The 18,085-nt window shown below is 41.7% G+C and overlaps 1 protein-coding gene across 1 annotated transcript; it reads left to right on the top strand.

Moving 5' to 3' along the window:
• Positions 1–897: 897 nt before the first annotated feature.
• Positions 898–17,389, top strand: T265_13316 (hypothetical protein; the record flags this gene model as incomplete). Its single annotated transcript, XM_009168340.1, has 7 exons — positions 898–1,105; positions 4,802–4,875; positions 5,969–6,176; positions 7,312–7,374; positions 11,743–11,835; positions 16,359–16,587; positions 17,167–17,389. Coding segments are annotated over 7 exons (1,098 nt in total), but the record flags the coding sequence as incomplete, so codon positions are not given.
• Positions 17,390–18,085: the final 696 nt, after the last annotated feature.

Raw genomic sequence — 18,085 nt, forward strand, 5'->3', positions numbered from 1 at the left:
ACACCACTGGGGACCACTATGTAATCTCGCAAGAATGGTCCATTCTATGAAACATCTACTCGCAGGGATTGGCCATACTTAAAGTTTCATATGAAAACTTGATGGCAGCCTAACTGGATATTTAACTGGCATAATTTGCCCGGTAGGATTCCGCGTTACCTACAACTTTTGTTTGATAGATAATCAAATGTATTGCCTTCAAAACTGAGTCCTATGCCACATTTCGCCCGCTCCTTGTCCATGACCCTTAAGAATACCTGGTGGACTTCCTCACCCAACTATTGATCTTCGAGAAAAAGGAGAAAAATGAAACTCCTTGATTAAGGAGTGGGTTGTCATCCCACTGTCGAAAACAAACGCCTGTTCTGTGCAAACTTCTAGTAGCAGATTGAAATTGAACAGTCGGGATTTTTGTCTCTCGCCATGAAGGGATACGCATAACACTCGGCAAATTTTATCTCCAAAGCAGGCTTACAACTATTTTTGGAACAGGCTTGTTCTGTGTTAATTTACTGTAAAGTAGAGTACGATTGCGTGGCTCGTTATTTATAAAGGACATTTGAGGACAGTTGAATACCCTTAGTACATGTTAGTGTGGATCCAAAATGCACAGATTTATAGTCGAACATCTGGCAACTAAATCCGTGGAAAGCAGCACCTGAAATGACACAAATGTTTCACGATTTGTCAGCCCCATCTTGATTCCTAGACTGGTAGCTATTGGACGGCTTTACACCAGTTGAGCATTGTCCTTTTGGCTTTTATCACACCGGACTGAAAGGGCTTAACTCTATCTGCTATATATCCGCCCAAAGTGACAATAAATATAATACACAGTACGAAATTTTCAATGTGTGGTGAGCGATGCAATATGAAACAACTACACACCTTTTTCAGGTCAAAACCTGGCTGAAACAAAACAATCTCTCACATTACATACCTGCGATCTGTGTCGATGATATTATCAACACAACATCTTGCGACGTGACGGCCGTCGGGAACTTCTACTTCCATATGCATCCAACTGTCAACATTTCTTTAAGGCACGTGGAGATTTTGAACGTTCTTCCCATGCCCCCGAAGAGCTACTGTATGAAGCTTTCAAGTAAGTGGTTCTGACGTTTCTTGAAGCATGCCTCAAAAGTGTGGCGAATTTTGTTTGTGAAGATTTACTAGGCGAAACAGGAGTTGATTATTCTTCCTCAAAATGCAGACGTTCATATCATTACGTGATATAATCCACAAGAAATCTCATTTTCCTTCTTTTGATTCTCTACATATCCGAAATTTTGTGTGCACAGTGCAACATTTCGTCTTGCACACAGTAGTCATTCAATCGCATTAAAAAAGTACGAAATTCTCGGCATACCTACAGACGCGATCTGCACGACTAGGTGCTCACCTATCTTCACAGCACATGATTACGTTATACACTGAGATTTGCGATTCTAACCCGCCTATCGGACAAGAGTCTACTTATATGCCGTTCCAACCCCTCTGTCAGGTTGAGCTTCGGGACGCGTCATAGATGGTCTGAAAATCACAGAAAGTGATTGATCATACAGGGCTGTTTGATGGAATAGCATATCATTTGCAACTCGTTTTGCTCCACTTATCCATCTAAGTTCTGTAAGAATTTAAAAAAGAACGCTGGACGCAATTTGCATATTTCTTCTGACTTAAAACCACAGTGATTTCCGTTTCCGACGAATACCGCTGGGGCAACCCGAAGGCGTTCTTTGTGCACAATGACAATCTAGTCTTGATGTCTTGAACTTAATCGGACTGGAAACTTTATACAACCTAACTTAAGAATTTTCACTTTAAGCTTCTATGGAATGGATCTGCACAGCTCGAATCTATCCATCCATCAACGGGAATATATAAACACCCTAAAAGGTTTGCATTCCCCTATTTTGTCAGTGACCGATGATCTTCATAACTTACATTCATATGACACTCCATTTAACGGTTGTCTTGATGGTATTGTTCAAGGGAGTCTACACCAAATAAGGAAGTCACTGTATCAGCGTTCCTCCCCCTCATTAATTCTTGTCAGCTGTGCTGCGCAGTTCAACTGGATCTGTGTGCCCACCAGTTTAGTTTTACCCAACTTCATACATTCATTGACCAGGTGCACCATAGTGCTAAACCTGATCTGTATAGGCTGGTGCACACTGCACTCCGAAAATTTCCGGTTTCCTTTCACATCCTGCCTAAAATCTGTCTTTGTTCCCAAGCTCCAGCCCTCCAGTCTCAGAAGCTTATGGCATGCGACTATTCATTACCACTAAAAGCCGTCGGTAAGTAGCTGGTTTGTTACGCGATATATTAATACTATTTTGTGAACCTCAAATTACCGGAATCACCTGCTTAGTAGCGCGGAAACATTATGGACTACTTCATGAGGATTGAGCTGTTAGAGTTTCGAAAAACTCATCAAGCAGTGTGGTCGAAAATCTCCAGTATGTGGCCAGATGTTGGACCTTAACCTGCCTATACTTCAGCTCCAGGGAAACTAATCAACTATGGTCGAAGAAACCGTTGTGTTCATGCAACAGCCCACCTCTGTAGCGTATGAATTTTTTTGTTTCGTATGTTCAACTTATTCCCATCGAAACTTTGTTCCATTGGAAATTTAGGATAGTTTCCCAAGTTCGCTGATATAATTGTTGATTCACACAAACACAGTCCACGAATTTCTTAATTTGTCTTTAAGCAGGCATATAAAACACGTTTTCTCTGTCAACTCTCACACAGAAATGAATTCACAGTGCTACAACAGGACAGGCTCATGTAGTTTCCAAAGTGAGTGGCTGATAATATCTCGTCTCAGATACATCTGTGCGCTTCATTTGTCATCATCCTATCAGTCAAAACTAAATAACTAATCCGACGAAGAGATTTGATCTTGATTACCTCGAATTCGCTTCTGATTTTGGAAACGCTCTGCAAATGGTTGACACAAATTTATTCAATTATTGCATTTTTGAGCTACACTTAATACTTAGAAATAGTAACAATAGCGAGAACTAACTCCGGAGGTGCAGTTTCAGAATGATTCCCTGCTAAAGCTGAAACTTTCTCTGAAATCTTCCAGTATGTTGTTACGCTCAAAGATCGAAGCCCACATATTCATGAGCGGACCATGTCGGTGATTCTTATGTTGATTGCAGGTTGGGATTCGCTCTCTGGGTTTCGTTAAATACTCCAACCAAAATTGATTCAATTTTGTTAGAAAGCTCGTAGGTTCCATACCATAGTTATCACCACTATGGAAATTTGTGTACGGTCCGAGCTACATCAGGCTTCTGTTTTCAGAGCTCTGAATTGAGTTCGTAAATAACATAACCTATTGAACGCCCAAAAAGTGAGATGCGCTGTAACGTTTTGCGTTAAATTGAACTGAATGTTGGGATAAAATTGATTGGAGTTCGTCAAGAGAGCGTTTACTTCGGAGCTGTTCGATGCCAGTATAAAAATATAAGCAACGTACCGTCGACGAAAATGATTCTGTCTATTGTCCCCATTCACTCCACCAAGCTCCCCTTTACTCAGAGAAGTTTCTCTCAACAGGGCACTAAGCCCACGGTGAATACATCAACTTGTCGGTAAAAAATGGAATTATTTTGATGTTAGGCGCAAGTGTAACTCTTTTACGGTCAATATATTCACATAAAATTTATAACCAGCAACTGGTCCAAACGTCCTACGCAGACGTCTCTCACGCCCGCTGTAAAGGTCGCAATTTACTTCAGTCTAACTTATAAGTGCGACAGACAACCAGTTGCCGTCTGGTTCAATCCTAACAACGTGCGTTTCCGTCTTCAAATCTGCATTCTTGATTTACAACAATCACCTTGCTCAATGTAAACCTCAAACACAAGATGCCAGCCCTCACCCAGAATATAGTTGTGTAATATATCTCAGTCGGTTATTCAGCGGAATACATTGGGCGCTGACATGGTAACGTGATAAGAGAATACGTAAGCATCTTTCTTGCCGGTACAGTATTACGCTCAGCGGTTCATTCAAATGCTCGGTGGCGTCCCACATAATTGACACTCGTCAAAAGAAAACCGAAAGAGTAATTTTACGTTATCCTCCGGTTATTCAATAGACTGACATTATAGATGCAACTGCATGTTTTGTCTACAAGTGGAGCAGTTGTAAATATTCGTAAAATCCGTTACTATGCCCTCAAAAAGGATTTGTACAAGAGCTGATGCAGCCTTGGTCGTGATACAAGAGTCGATGGGATAAAATATACTCTACTGCTTCCCAGGGTGCAGCTCGGTTGAGTTTTCCGAACACATTTAGCAGAATTTAAGAGGTATTTCATCGCGGAAGTGTCTTGAGTGTTGACTGATTTGGCAATGAGACCGAAGTTTCATTGTCTTAGTTTTCAAGTCCCCAAAGAATATATTATGGAAATTCCACTTAACGCGATAACAGAAAAAAGGGTTACACGGCTAATGGGCACATATTTCTAGTTATTCTACGGATCCTTTGCTGATGTTTCAAACGTTTTCATTTCGCAGCCGAATAAAGAAAGGTTTAGTGGACACACGGTGCATAACTGTCGAAAGATTACTGCTATCTGGGGGATCTGAATTCTACACACCCGAGATTACAATCCGTTCATGGCATGACAAGGTTTTCGTAAATATCCCGTTGTCTTTGTTGTTGTTCAGTCTGCTGTCCATGGATCGATATTCCCACAGTTTTTCTGGAGGTCTCGACGTGCACTATCTCTTTCGCCACACATAAGCTAGCACACTGATTCTCGTTTTACATTCAGATCTAGAATATCAATTTCCACTGCCCAAACTAAACGCATTCACTGAATGGGACAATTCCACAGCCGCCGAATATGTGAGTTTGCACTAGATTCCTCACAACTTGTACTGTATATTACGTAGCGACTGCCTGGGCGAAACTGTGTGTATGCCTGCAGACTCAGTCAATGTGCCAAAATTGCGGCTGTTGTTCACTATTCAGTGGCACCGACTTCACCGATTAGTGTGAGGTCTTCGGGAGACCAGAAACCGTTGATAGTATAGTGTTCCCCACACCACTGGGGACCACTATGTAATCTCGCAAGAATGGTCCATTCTATGAAACATCTACTCGCAGGGATTGGCCATACTTAAAGTTTCATATGAAAACTTGATGGCAGCCTAACTGGATATTTAACTGGCATAATTTGCCCGGTAGGATTCCGCGTTACCTACAACTTTTGTTTGATAGATAATCAAATGTATTGCCTTCAAAACTGAGTCCTATGCCACATTTCGCCCGCTCCTTGTCCATGACCCTTAAGAATACCTGGTGGACTTCCTCACCCAACTATTGATCTTCGAGAAAAAGGAGAAAAATGAAACTCCTTGATTAAGGAGTGGGTTGTCATCCCATTGTCGAAAACAAACGCCTGTTCTGTGCAAACTTCTAGTAGCAGACTGAAATTGAACAGTCGGGATTTTTGTCTCTCGCCATGAAGGGATACGCATAACACTCGGCAAATTTTATCTCCAAAGCAGGCTTACAACTATTTTTGGAACAGGCTTGTTCTGTGTTAATTTACTGTAAAGTAGAGTACGATTGCGTGGCTCGTTATTTATAAAGGACATTTGAGGACAGTTGAATACCCTTAGTACATGTTAGTGTGGATCCAAAATGCACAGATTTATAGTCGAACATCTGGCAACTAAATCCGTGGAAAGCAGCACCTGAAATGACACAAATGTTTCACGATTTGTCAGCCCCATCTTGATTCCTAGACTGGTAGCTATTGGACGGCTTTACACCAGTTGAGCATTGTCCTTTTGGCTTTTATCACACCGGACTGAAAGGGCTTAACTCTATCTGCTATATATCCGCCCAAAGTGACAATAAATATAATACACAATACGAAATTTTCAATGTGTGGTGAGCGATGCAATATGAAACAACTACACACCTTTTTCAGGTCAAAACCTGGCTGAAACAAAACAATCTCTCACATTACATACCTGCGATCTGTGTCGATGATATTATCAACACAACATCTTGCGACGTGACGGCCGTCGGGAACTTCTACTTCCATATGCATCCAACTGTCAACATTTCTTTAAGGCACGTGGAGATTTTGAACGTTCTTCCCATGCCCCCGAAGAGCTACTGTATGAAGCTTTCAAGTAAGTGGTTCTGACGTTTCTTGAAGCATGCCTCAAAAGTGTGGCGAATTTTGTTTGTGAAGATTTACTAGGCGAAACAGGAGTTGATTATTCTTCCTCAAAATGCAGACGTTCATATCATTACGTGATATAATCCACAAGAAATCTCATTTTCCTTCTTTTGATTCTCTACATATCCGAAATTTTGTGTGCACAGTGCAACATTTCGTCTTGCACACAGTAGTCATTCAATCGCATTAAAAAAGTACGAAATTCTCGGCATACCTACAGACGCGATCTGCACGACTAGGTGCTCACCTATCTTCACAGCACATGATTACGTTATACACTGAGATTTGCGATTCTAACCCGCCTATCGGACAAGAGTCTACTTATATGCCGTTCCAACCCCTCTGTCAGGTTGAGCTTCGGGACGCGTCATAGATGGTCTGAAAATCACAGAAAGTGATTGATCATACAGGGCTGTTTGATGGAATAGCATATCATTTGCAACTCGTTTTGCTCCACTTATCCATCTAAGTTCTGTAAGAATTTAAAAAAGAACGCTGGACGCAATTTGCATATTTCTTCTGACTTAAAACCACAGTGATTTCCGTTTCCGACGAATACCGCTGGGGCAACCCGAAGGCGTTCTTTGTGCACAATGACAATCTAGTCTTGATGTCTTGAACTTAATCGGACTGGAAACTTTATACAACCTAACTTAAGAATTTTCACTTTAAGCTTCTATGGAATGGATCTGCACAGCTCGAATCTATCCATCCATCAACGGGAATATATAAACACCCTAAAAGGTTTGCATTCCCCTATTTTGTCAGTGACCGATGATCTTCATAACTTACATTCATATGACACTCCATTTAACGGTTGTCTTGATGGTATTGTTCAAGGGAGTCTACACCAAATAAGGAAGTCACTGTATCAGCGTTCCTCCCCCTCATTAATTCTTGTCAGCTGTGCTGCGCAGTTCAACTGGATCTGTGTGCCCACCAGTTTAGTTTTACCCAACTTCATACATTCATTGACCAGGTGCACCATAGTGCTAAACCTGATCTGTATAGGCTGGTGCACACTGCACTCCGAAAATTTCCGGTTTCCTTTCACATCCTGCCTAAAATCTGTCTTTGTTCCCAAGCTCCAGCCCTCCAGTCTCAGAAGCTTATGGCATGCGACTATTCATTACCACTAAAAGCCGTCGGTAAGTAGCTGGTTTGTTACGCGATATATTAATACTATTTTGTGAACCTCAAATTACCGGAATCACCTGCTTAGTAGCGCGGAAACATTATGGACTACTTCATGAGGATTGAGCTGTTAGAGTTTCGAAAAACTCATCAAGCAGTGTGGTCGAAAATCTCCAGTATGTGGCCAGATGTTGGACCTTAACCTGCCTATACTTCAGCTCCAGGGTGAACAAGACGCTTTGTGGCCTACGCCGTCCTCAGATCTGTAGTTGTGAACGAGGCGTATCCGCCCATTACTTGACTTTTACCTTCATTCTACGCGGAATTCAACTTAATAATGAAGTTTGATGCTACAGTGCACTTAGAATAAACTCGAGACGAGTAACGAAATATATATTCAGGTAGGCTGCATCAAATTTGTACAAAATAAGGTGGAAGTATGCACACGTAATGACTTATAATTCGGGCCAATTGTTACCCGTACTATGCGTAGATTTTTCTGAATACTGTTCAAAGAAGCATCGGGAATTCTTCCCATTGGCTTGTTTTTTTTGACCAGCAGACGAAGACCTCACGGCTTTCTGGTTGTGCTATTAACACTAATCCAGCTGCCTAGTCGTGCAAAATTAAATGAATGCGGGGATAACCGTCTTTCGGTATTGGTTGGATAGCCATGGCTGTAAGCGCGGTTACTGGCTGTGTTTATAAGACATTTGCTGCCAGTACAGCCGAAAACTCATTTTTGAAAATAAAACTTTAGGAAACATTTATCTGTAGAAATCACTAGTCAGAATTAAGATCTTTTGATACCCGGGGATCGATGGGGCACAAGAGATACCATTCAAAATCGTGGTTTAGTGAATAAGGTAACCAGGTGATCTTGGTTGCCGGTTCAGCTCATTTTACTCCAAAATGGTTTTGTTAGAACGCGTGTTGACCCGATTGCCAGATGCGGGCGTTCCCCCATCTTCTAAACCTACTTCGGCCTGTCGTCAGTCAGAAACAAGCTTCAGTATAGCGAAGAAGTATGGTTTTATCAATGTATCGGATGTATCGTCCACCCATTCATTGGACGCAGCTGGAACGGTGATAAACTACACCAAACTACCTTTCGCTGGGAGGGAACATTCCTGGCATTTGTTTAGATGATGTGGTAATTCATCTAAAACAAGCGTATAGCCTATTGGGGAGTGCACAACTTATACGACTTATACCATAACTTTTGGAAGGCAACCGTTCTTTAAGTATCCTTCGTTGAATACAGGGGATTTTAGGTTACATGGACGATCCTGCAAACAGGGCTACTTTTCACTTGCCTAGTTAAACTCTTGCAGCCTATTCCAAATTGCCCATGACTCGGTACAAGGTTACCATAACTTCTCGGGAATAATGATTAAACCTACCTTGTCACCCACCAGCCTTGTCGGCAAGATGGAATGGCTCGTATTCTGAGAGGGGTCTATCCATTTCTCAGGTTCACGAGCATTGTAAGCTCTTTCTGTTGCCTTGGCGAAAAAATCGCCGGGGTATACATGCCTATGTTCATTATTGTTGAATTACGGAGGCCTTTAGCGTCGTTCAACAAAAGTAATCTAAGGGATTCTGGACAGTTTTGCTTCCTAGCCGAAGTTATGTCAACGGACATGTTTTCCTCCTTTTTCTCAGCATAACCTCATTTTGGTGATATCGGGGAATTTTCTGTGATTACCCTAAGGCTGGTCACTCAAGAGCTGTTTTGGACGCACCATGTTTGCTCCCTGAATTCATTCGATTTATTTCTGGTGAAATGACACCTTGTAGTGTTGTTATGAAAGTTCGGTAGTGTCCGTGTCTGGTAGAAAGCTGTTTCAAGCTGCGTGCACAGGAACACGTCAAACTGGCTCATTCTAACACCGACTGCTCTACAAAAAATACAAGTCTTTGACCACAAAAATTTCTCTGGTGGCCTGAGAAAGAGGAGCTATTTGGCTTTGGACATCTGAGATAACACAGTCCAGAGTCGTGTTTCTTTTGGATTACAGCGGTAGATTCACCACTGAGAGCACTTGATAATGAGTTTAATTTTGCGTTTTCCGCTAACAATTCTAGGATCGATGATGTCCAAAACTGCTGTGCATTTGATGTGAACCTATATCAGAGCTCAGAGGCACTAGCACAACCCATCCAGATACTGTTCTCTGAGTAAATGGTGGAGGATAATAACGGAACTAATCGCGACGGGGGTAGGAGTTTCAAGTCTGGTCCGGTCAAGCAACTTATACAGACGGTAAAAAGCTGCGATATATGGCTCCGGCCTATCGTAATCATTAATAACTTAAAGAACTTTAATGACACGTCGTTGCTCTAAGGTAGATGAAAAAACTTACTGTTACTAGAACAACAAAGATAATCTGGTTTTCTGAGACATTTCATACGTGATGAAATCGATCGTCGCCCGGTTAAGAGTTACACCCGAAGTACCCAGGTTATTCCAACCACCTTCGGAGAGTGTTGAACAACTGCAACTTCCTGGGGACTATTTTCAAATGAGAATGAATTGCTCGATTACGTGGTTCTAAAGTTTATTTTTTCGATTTGTTTCCTCGTGACCTTTGGTGCTCACGGATACGGTGACACTGCTTTTGTCCTCCCTCGTGAAATGAATCGCTGTGCCATTCATCAGCTGCCGTAAATTTCTTTCATCTTTGTACTGTGAAGTGTGTCATTTTCTGATTTTGGGGAATCAGGTTTAGGCTGTTTCGGCCCTCATTCGCATCATGTGCTAGAAAGTGAAATATGGTCGCTGACAAGGAGTATTTCCGCCAGCGTCAGTGATTCGCGTGCAGTGTGAAGAAGCAAACACCCCTGACGTTCACCAAGGATAGTTTTGGGCTTGAGATTGTGTTACCTAGCTTTTATCGTGCGCTTGATATCTGCTAAAATAGGTATGATTGCTTACGGTACATCTGACAACTTCTAATGGACTGGATAACCAGCTGTTTGGGATGATTCCGGGATCATGCGTTGCCTGTTGTACCATAAAAACATAGTTTACTTCCTGTGGTCATTTCAGCATGACCTACTGATAGTCATTAAGGGGTTTTAATTCCAAACGTGTGAGATTCAGCAGACAAACAAGGTGATTAAAATGCGAGCGATGCGAGTCAACAAACATTCTGTCCCTACGAAATGCCAAGGCAGTCCAAAATTTCGGAGACACTTGAGAAACAATCGGTAAATTCAGCGTAGAGCAACAGTTTACTTTTGATACAAAAGCCTTGTCAGGTCAAGTGACCAGGTTACGAAGTTGGTCGAGATTTATTGTGAAAGGAGAACCAATCAAGTAAATCAGACTTGATTAATTTTGAGTGTCTGCGGAGGGGTTTCGTTTGTTAGGGTGGGTCCGCAAGCGTTAGGACCAACATGGAATTGAGTCCAGCTAAGAGTCCAGTTCTTCCGGTTCGCTCCTCTAAAAAATCGTTTTGTGCGTCTGTGTGGATGACCTAATGCCAGATGGGATTTATAATCTCCCGTTTTTGTAAATCATTTTGCCCTTATTGACAGTGTCACGCCATGCCCAAAACCTCCCTCACCAGTTCCACACACTTGATTCCTTTTTACGCTGTGATATTTGCTGATTTTCCGCTGAAGATCAGTCGTTATGGTCTGAATCGCAGTCTCCCTCCATCAAACTTCCACATTCTTGGCAATCCTCACGCTTTCGATTCTCATATGCTCGCCAACTCTGGTATGCCGTCCAATGATTGTTTGACCCATGTAAATCCTAGGGCAACCGTTGCACATAATTTTATACACAGTTTCTATTCCTTTAAACCGGAAAGAGATCGCTTGATTGTACCAAAACTGAGCGTAACGTTTTCCTCCTCATCAATCTTCAAATGACCTCTACAGTTCCTGCTTCATAAGGAACGAATGCACTGTCAATCCATCCCTTACCGGGTCTTAAGATCGGAGCCAATGTCCTATTTCTTAAAGTCTGCTGGCAATCTAGATTTGAGCTGATTTTCAGTCGTTTCTTTTATGTGTACAGTGCTCTTACTCGACTAAACAATGATGAGACACGGACTTTAAGTGTGCTGCTGAGTAATTTAAAAGGGTCCGGAATCTGTTGACTGCTAGTGGATAGCAGTCTTTTTATATTTTTTTCCATTGTTGTTATGTGTTATACAGTCCAGGGCGTTAAGTGTGCCCGAAGTGGACACTCTTTGTATCTAAACTTCATCTGGGGGACGTGATGTCCTCCTCTAATCCCGATGGTCAAGACGTACCCCAGAGAACCGCGTAATACGGCCGTTTTTTTTGGTGTTTGAGAATGTCTGTATTGGTTTCCACGTGGGTTCATAGATGCTTGCTTACGTATGGTTCCGCTAACCGTGTTTTAGGTGAACTGAGTCCAGCTGAAAAACTTGGACAAATCTTGAGTGCTGGTGATGTGAACAAGTTGTGTGAAGCAGCGCTACCGTTTAAAAACTATGGTGAGTTTGTGACAATTTTCAACTTGCAATCATCAAACAAAATAATATCTTAAAATGCGGGTTAAGTTGTGGCTACTTATTCATCCAGTCACTTTCTAAATGTCCACTAATAACAGAAATCCATCCGTGTTGGATGCCGAACAATGGTTTCCACCTTCATGCACAGTTTTAGACAGAATTGCTCAAGAAGAAGCGCTGCCGCACAAACTAACAGTATGGCATCAAGACCGACTCGGTTCTCCTGCTTTTTACCACTTGAGCGCACACCATGCTGGCATCACTTTCAAGTGTCCCTTAAACTTCTAGTCGTTTGCCACTTGAGCGTCCCACACCCAGTGATTAACTCAAGTCTAATCAAGATTTCTTACAATAACCATTGACCGATGAGCCCTAATCTACTTCCACTTGGTGAGGTCAGCTTTTTCAAGTTGACCATTATAGAGCATTCACTTGTCTTAGTAAGTGTTCACGCGTTCGTAACATGTAACAGTGTGTGCAAGCCACACAAAGATGCTACATTCATGATCAACCCGTAATCATACCTTATGCCGGAAGCGTCAAAAATAACTTCCTATCAAAACTGTGATTCATTTTTCTCTCCACTGCCTCCCTTTGACTCTCCTTGTTTGTATCGGATGTGAACTTGAGAAAGTTGTTCAAATACCAAATGCCTGTCTTCTTCTGGTCCTCAAGTGAATTGTGGTCTTGGCCTGAGAATTATTAATTTATGTCGTACTGTAATAAACTCAAGTCAAACTTACAAACCGAGTGTTATCAATAAGCGCTGGGAAACCCGGGGATCGTAACTGGTGGTTAATCGGATGGCAGTTGATCTGTTTGCCGAGTTTGGCAACTGGCAGCTGACAACAGGGATCGTAAGTTAGGCCGGGAAACTTTACCGTTGGGCACTACACAAAAAACGATTACTCCCAAGGTCTCATATGTTAGACTGAATTTTATTTCTTAATATATTCTTAACAGATGGATGGTAAATATACATCTACGCAGTTAGATATGCTTGGTTCAAGCAGACGGTAATTTGTAGTTGAACAAAGTATCCCGTGGAAAGTATTGTAGAGGGGGTTCATCACATAATTAGATGAAGATTGACCAATGAAACGACTCTTCCAGAAAAACTATACATCTGGTGATGCTACTGAAAAAAGGTTCATTTTCTGTTATTTATTCAATCAGTTGATATTTGTGTAGGACTAATTTCTCAAAATCTGTGGAACGTAAGAGTCCACAGTAAATATCGTTTAATTCCAAATTATCCTAGCGGACTATGAAAGTCTCATTATTCCTTGTGCAAGTGCATACCAGGTCACATACAGTTGGCTGGTTTAGTCGGATACGCATTTTCCTAATAATTTAATACTCGACAACTTATTATTTTTCTGGCTGTGTGATCTGGAAGGTTGGTACCACGCTCCTCCTTGTTACTGCAGGTCAACCATGCGGTTAGGTCGCAAATACCGGCCACCTGTAATGGTGTCTAACACAAACACGTGGGCCGGTTCTCCACCCAGAACTCACCTTTGAACGTGCCCACAAATATACAACAATTTATTCATTCATTTTGGACGCCTCAGGAAGCAGTTATTTTATTTTTCATCGACTAAGTCCAAGGAAACTCACTGTTATTACTTTAATCTATCTCAATCCAATTAGCTTCGGTTCATTTGCTCAAATTAAAACAAACTAAGCAGTGAAGCCTGTGCTGTTATTCTAAATGTTACGTTTCGGCGACAATGTTGGAAATTCTATTGTGCAGTGTTATGTGAACTCTGTAGGACATATGAATCTTGGTCGATTTTCTGTGTTCTACTGTTTTGCATTCCCCGACAACAAATCAAATATGGTAGAAGAAACCCGTTGTATTCATGTAATTTGGCACTTGTCTGTAGCCAGTGACTTTTCTGGTTGGCACGTTCAACTTATTCTGTCAAGCATTCATTGCTGCGGAAGTCACAGACTGCCTCCCAAGGTCGCTGATATAATTTTGGATTCACACAAACATAAGCGAAGAATGTGTTAATTTGTCATGAAGCAAGCGTATAAAACACATTTTCACCGTCCACTCTCTCACAGAAATGAATTCACACTGCTACAACAAGACAGGCTCATGCAGTTTCCAAAGTGAGTGGCATATGACACCATAAACATATGTTCATTCCTCTACCGATAGCAATGCTCTACTCCTCGACTTACCATTTATTTTCTATCCGCGACACTGCTTCTCTCTTTCGGCTCATTTGTGATCCTTATGTCAGCCTGATTGAAGACTACAACTAAACTCGATTTTATTCTCTTCTGGGGGGTCGACAGTTTCACAGTGCTCCATCCGCCGGTACTAGCTGAATTTGGAAGTTCGATTGGCTCTTGCCGAGGTCCTGAGATTTGTTTTAGTGTAAGTGATAAGCCTACCTATTCTACTCTCGTGAGTGAGCTTCCTGAATGCAATCTGATGACAGGAATCTCAGCAGGATGAACACGATTTTCCACTGAAGCACATTGCCAGATTTCTCAAACTTATTGACACTAGTTCGCAGTCAGGTGATATTGATAGTCTATTGTATAACCGGGAAATGATACGAAACAAATCGTTTGGGTTGGTCATGAGACTAATGTCAATTTTGTGAGACACGATTGAGCATCTGGCTGAACCGCTAAATGCAGCGATGTTGCCGCTAGAGAGACTCGTATTTAGCATATTGTCGCATTGTGGGCCAAACTATTTCACAGAACAACAGCGGAAGGGATAATACGCATTCACATTCTGGGTGTCGGAGTTTTAAGTTGAGCAATGTGAATGCTGTAAACCAATATCGTGGTTGTGCGGTTATGTTATATAAGGGTTGAAGCCGGCTGTGATTTCCCGTGTCTGGCAACGGGTCCTTCGTACGGGGCAGACCCAAGTAGGTTGCAGTCTTTACCACGGTCATGACAGAACAATTAAGTAGGTCATTTCGACACATCTGCGGCTGAAAATCTCTGTGGACAACCGTTGGTTTAGAGCATGTCAGCAGTGTGCTTCAGTTCAATGTGCAAAGTATCCGCAGAGCTAATTCGCGTCGGTCATTTCTCTGATGTGTAAATCAAGGTTCAAAAACTATAGAGGTTTGTGTAGTGCTCACTTAACCTGTGCTTTCTATAAAGAGATAACTTTATTGAAATTATGGAAAATTCGACTAATTTAACGCCCATGAAATTAAATGTATTCCCTATTTCTGTCTCAAAGTGAAGTGAATAGAGGAAAATGGTTGGTTGGAAGTTGTCGAGTGACCGTCAGATTCGGAGGCGTTCGAGATTAGGATGCAATCCTGTTGACGTGTTTACCTATTTGTGAAAGATATTCCACAATTATTTCACGGTAGATCTGATAGCGAAGGCCCTTATATGAACGTATATATGCTCATCCCACGTAGATTAAACAAGTGTCACTACAAAAAAAATCGATTTTATACGGGATTTTTCCTGAAAGTTAATCTTGTGAATTTTTTTACGTATTATCAAAAAAACATCATAATGATGTTATCTCAAGCCTCGAGCTTTGACCGGAATCAAGAGGCATCTAGTAGACAGTTGCATTTGGACATGTTCGATATATGGTGGCTGCTAAATACATGTACCATCAATAAAATTTGTATTGCTTCTCGTCACTGTATCAGTGTCGTGGTCTACCCAAACTAACTTCTGTGATGGAGATTGGAGAACACCGAACCTAATCAAGCTACTAACCCAAATGATTTATCAAACCGATGCACAACTGCGAAAGATTATTAATAGCTAGGGAATCTGAAGACTACACGTCCCAGTTACAGAAGAGTAAACTTCAACGCTACCCGGTATGAAACCCGTGTTCATTGAATGACAGGTTTTCTGAAAATGTCTTTTTGCCGAAGCTGTTGTTCAGTCCGCTGTCCATGGATCGATATTTCCACAGTTTTTCTGGAGGTCTCGACGTGCACTATCTCGTTCGCCACACATAAGCTAGCACACTGATTTTCCTTTTACATTCAGGTCTAAAATATCAATTTCCGCTGCCCAAACTAAATGCATCCACTGAATGGGACAATTCCACAGCCGCCGAATATGTGAGTTTGCACTAGATTCTTCGCAACTTGTACCATGCAATATTTAGCGACTGGCTAAGCAAACCGAGTCTATGCCAACCGAATCAGTCAGTGTACTAAAACTGCGGTTATCTACTCAAACCACCCCCACTATACCGATTAAAATGCGGTATCGAGGAGGATATAAGTCGTGATTTCTACAATGGTTTTCCACACCCATGCAGATTACAGGCCAATTATGTTTGAAATGGATGCTCATTCTGTAAGAAGTATTCGTTCAGACGGACTGACCATATACATCGTTTCATGTGACGTCTTAGTGTCAGCCAAATCAACTTGCCAACAATCGATTACATCAGTTCGTATCTTGCATTATTTCCTCTCAATCTGGTTCCGTGTTAACTGCAACTCTTGTAAAATAAGCAACCAAACGGGGCAGTATCACAGGACAGTATCAACGCCAATCCCTTTGTCCAAGCTCCCCCCCAAACTGCCTTTCGTTTCTTCCTGCTTCTCCAGAATCTTCGACTAACAGTCTTCACCCGAATGTCAGAAAGATGAGTAGTAAACATGAATTTCTTGATGTAGCAATGGTTTCACATCGGTGGTTTGTCACCTTTCCCACCCACAAAAAGGGCCTTACAGTTTATCGTGTAATCATGCGAGCCTGTTTTATGTAATGTCCTTGTAGTAAAGTCAAGGTGTCTTTCGCCATGAAAGGATTCACATGACCATCGGCCAGTTTATCCACAAGAAAGACATGCAGTCATTATTTTCAGGTAGGGTTGGTCTGTACTAATTTACTGTGCATTAGAGTAACCTTGCGTGGAACCACGATGCTTTAAATGCATTTAGGGACAGATTCACTTTGTGTACAGTGGCGTGAGTCGAATTTGCACAAACTTTGATGCACGTGTTTGACAAATGAGCTTCAGGACAGTGCAGGTCAAGAGATTCAAAGGATGCGTAACCATTAAATGGTAGAGTTCGACTCAGCCTTCCTTGCTTTTCGGTAAATTCCGTTCTGCAATTTTGTCCGTGTATCCTAGACGAAATGCACTTCTGCGGAACTTAGCGCCAAATTATTCTACTTGCTACGGATACCGTGAGCTCGCACCTAACTCCCAGTAAAAACGTCTGCTCACAACAATCTAATTGCGACGAAACAGCTCAGTTTCCGCCAAGCTATAACGATGCTAATATTTTGCTGCATGACTTCAGATGTCTGATTTATTTACAAACGATATGAAATAAGTACACTTGTTTTTCAGGTCAAAGCCTGGCTGGGACAAAACAATCTCTCACGTCACATACCCGCGATCTGTGTCGATGATGTTATCAACACAGCATCTTGCGATGTGACTGCCGTCGGTTACTTCTACTTCCATGTGCATCCAACTGTCAACATTTCTTTAAGGCACGTGGAGATTTTGGACGTTCTTCCCATGCCCCCGAAGAGCTACTGTATGAAGCTTTCAAGTAAGTGGTTCTGACGTTTCTTGAAGCGTGCCTCAAAAGTGTGGCGAATTTTATTTGTGAAGATTTACTAAGCGAACCGGGAGGTGATTACTTTTCCTTACAGTTTTCTTTAGAGTTACTTTAGTTTCTCTTAGACATTCATATCATTATTCACACAATCCACAAGAACCTCCACTTTTCTATTCTCGATTCTTTGCAAATCCAATATTCTTTTGTTAAGAGTACAACAGTTTGGCTTAGACGCAGTAATCTTTCAACCGTGTGACACAAACAGTCCAAACGTGCTTAGCATACTCACGGATGCAATACGAACGGGCGGATATTTACTTATCTTCCCAGTGAATGATTACTGTGAACACCGAGATTCTAAACCGTAACTCGCCTACTGCAACGCGGGAGGGAGTCTGCTCCTATGCTATTCCGATATTCCCGCCAGTGGAGCGTTGAGTCCTACGAAAAATTGCCTGAAAATTAGGGGAAAATTATCTATCATCAAATAGAATATGTTTAAACCCTGAAAAAGCGCTTGCACAATAAAAGTGCTTAATTTTTGTCACCATTTTGCGTTCTTTCCTTCATTTTTTTCATATTTACTGCGTACTTTGAGGTAGTAAATGAACTGACATAGAAAGCGTTGTTTATCGATTATCCATCTAGGCTCAAAGATCACTCAGAAAATTTACTCCACGTAAAAC

The sequence above is a fragment of the Opisthorchis viverrini genome, assembly GCF_000715545.1.
Source record: "Opisthorchis viverrini unplaced genomic scaffold opera_v5_60, whole genome shotgun sequence".
Taxonomy (NCBI): Eukaryota; Metazoa; Platyhelminthes; class Trematoda; order Opisthorchiida; family Opisthorchiidae; genus Opisthorchis; species Opisthorchis viverrini.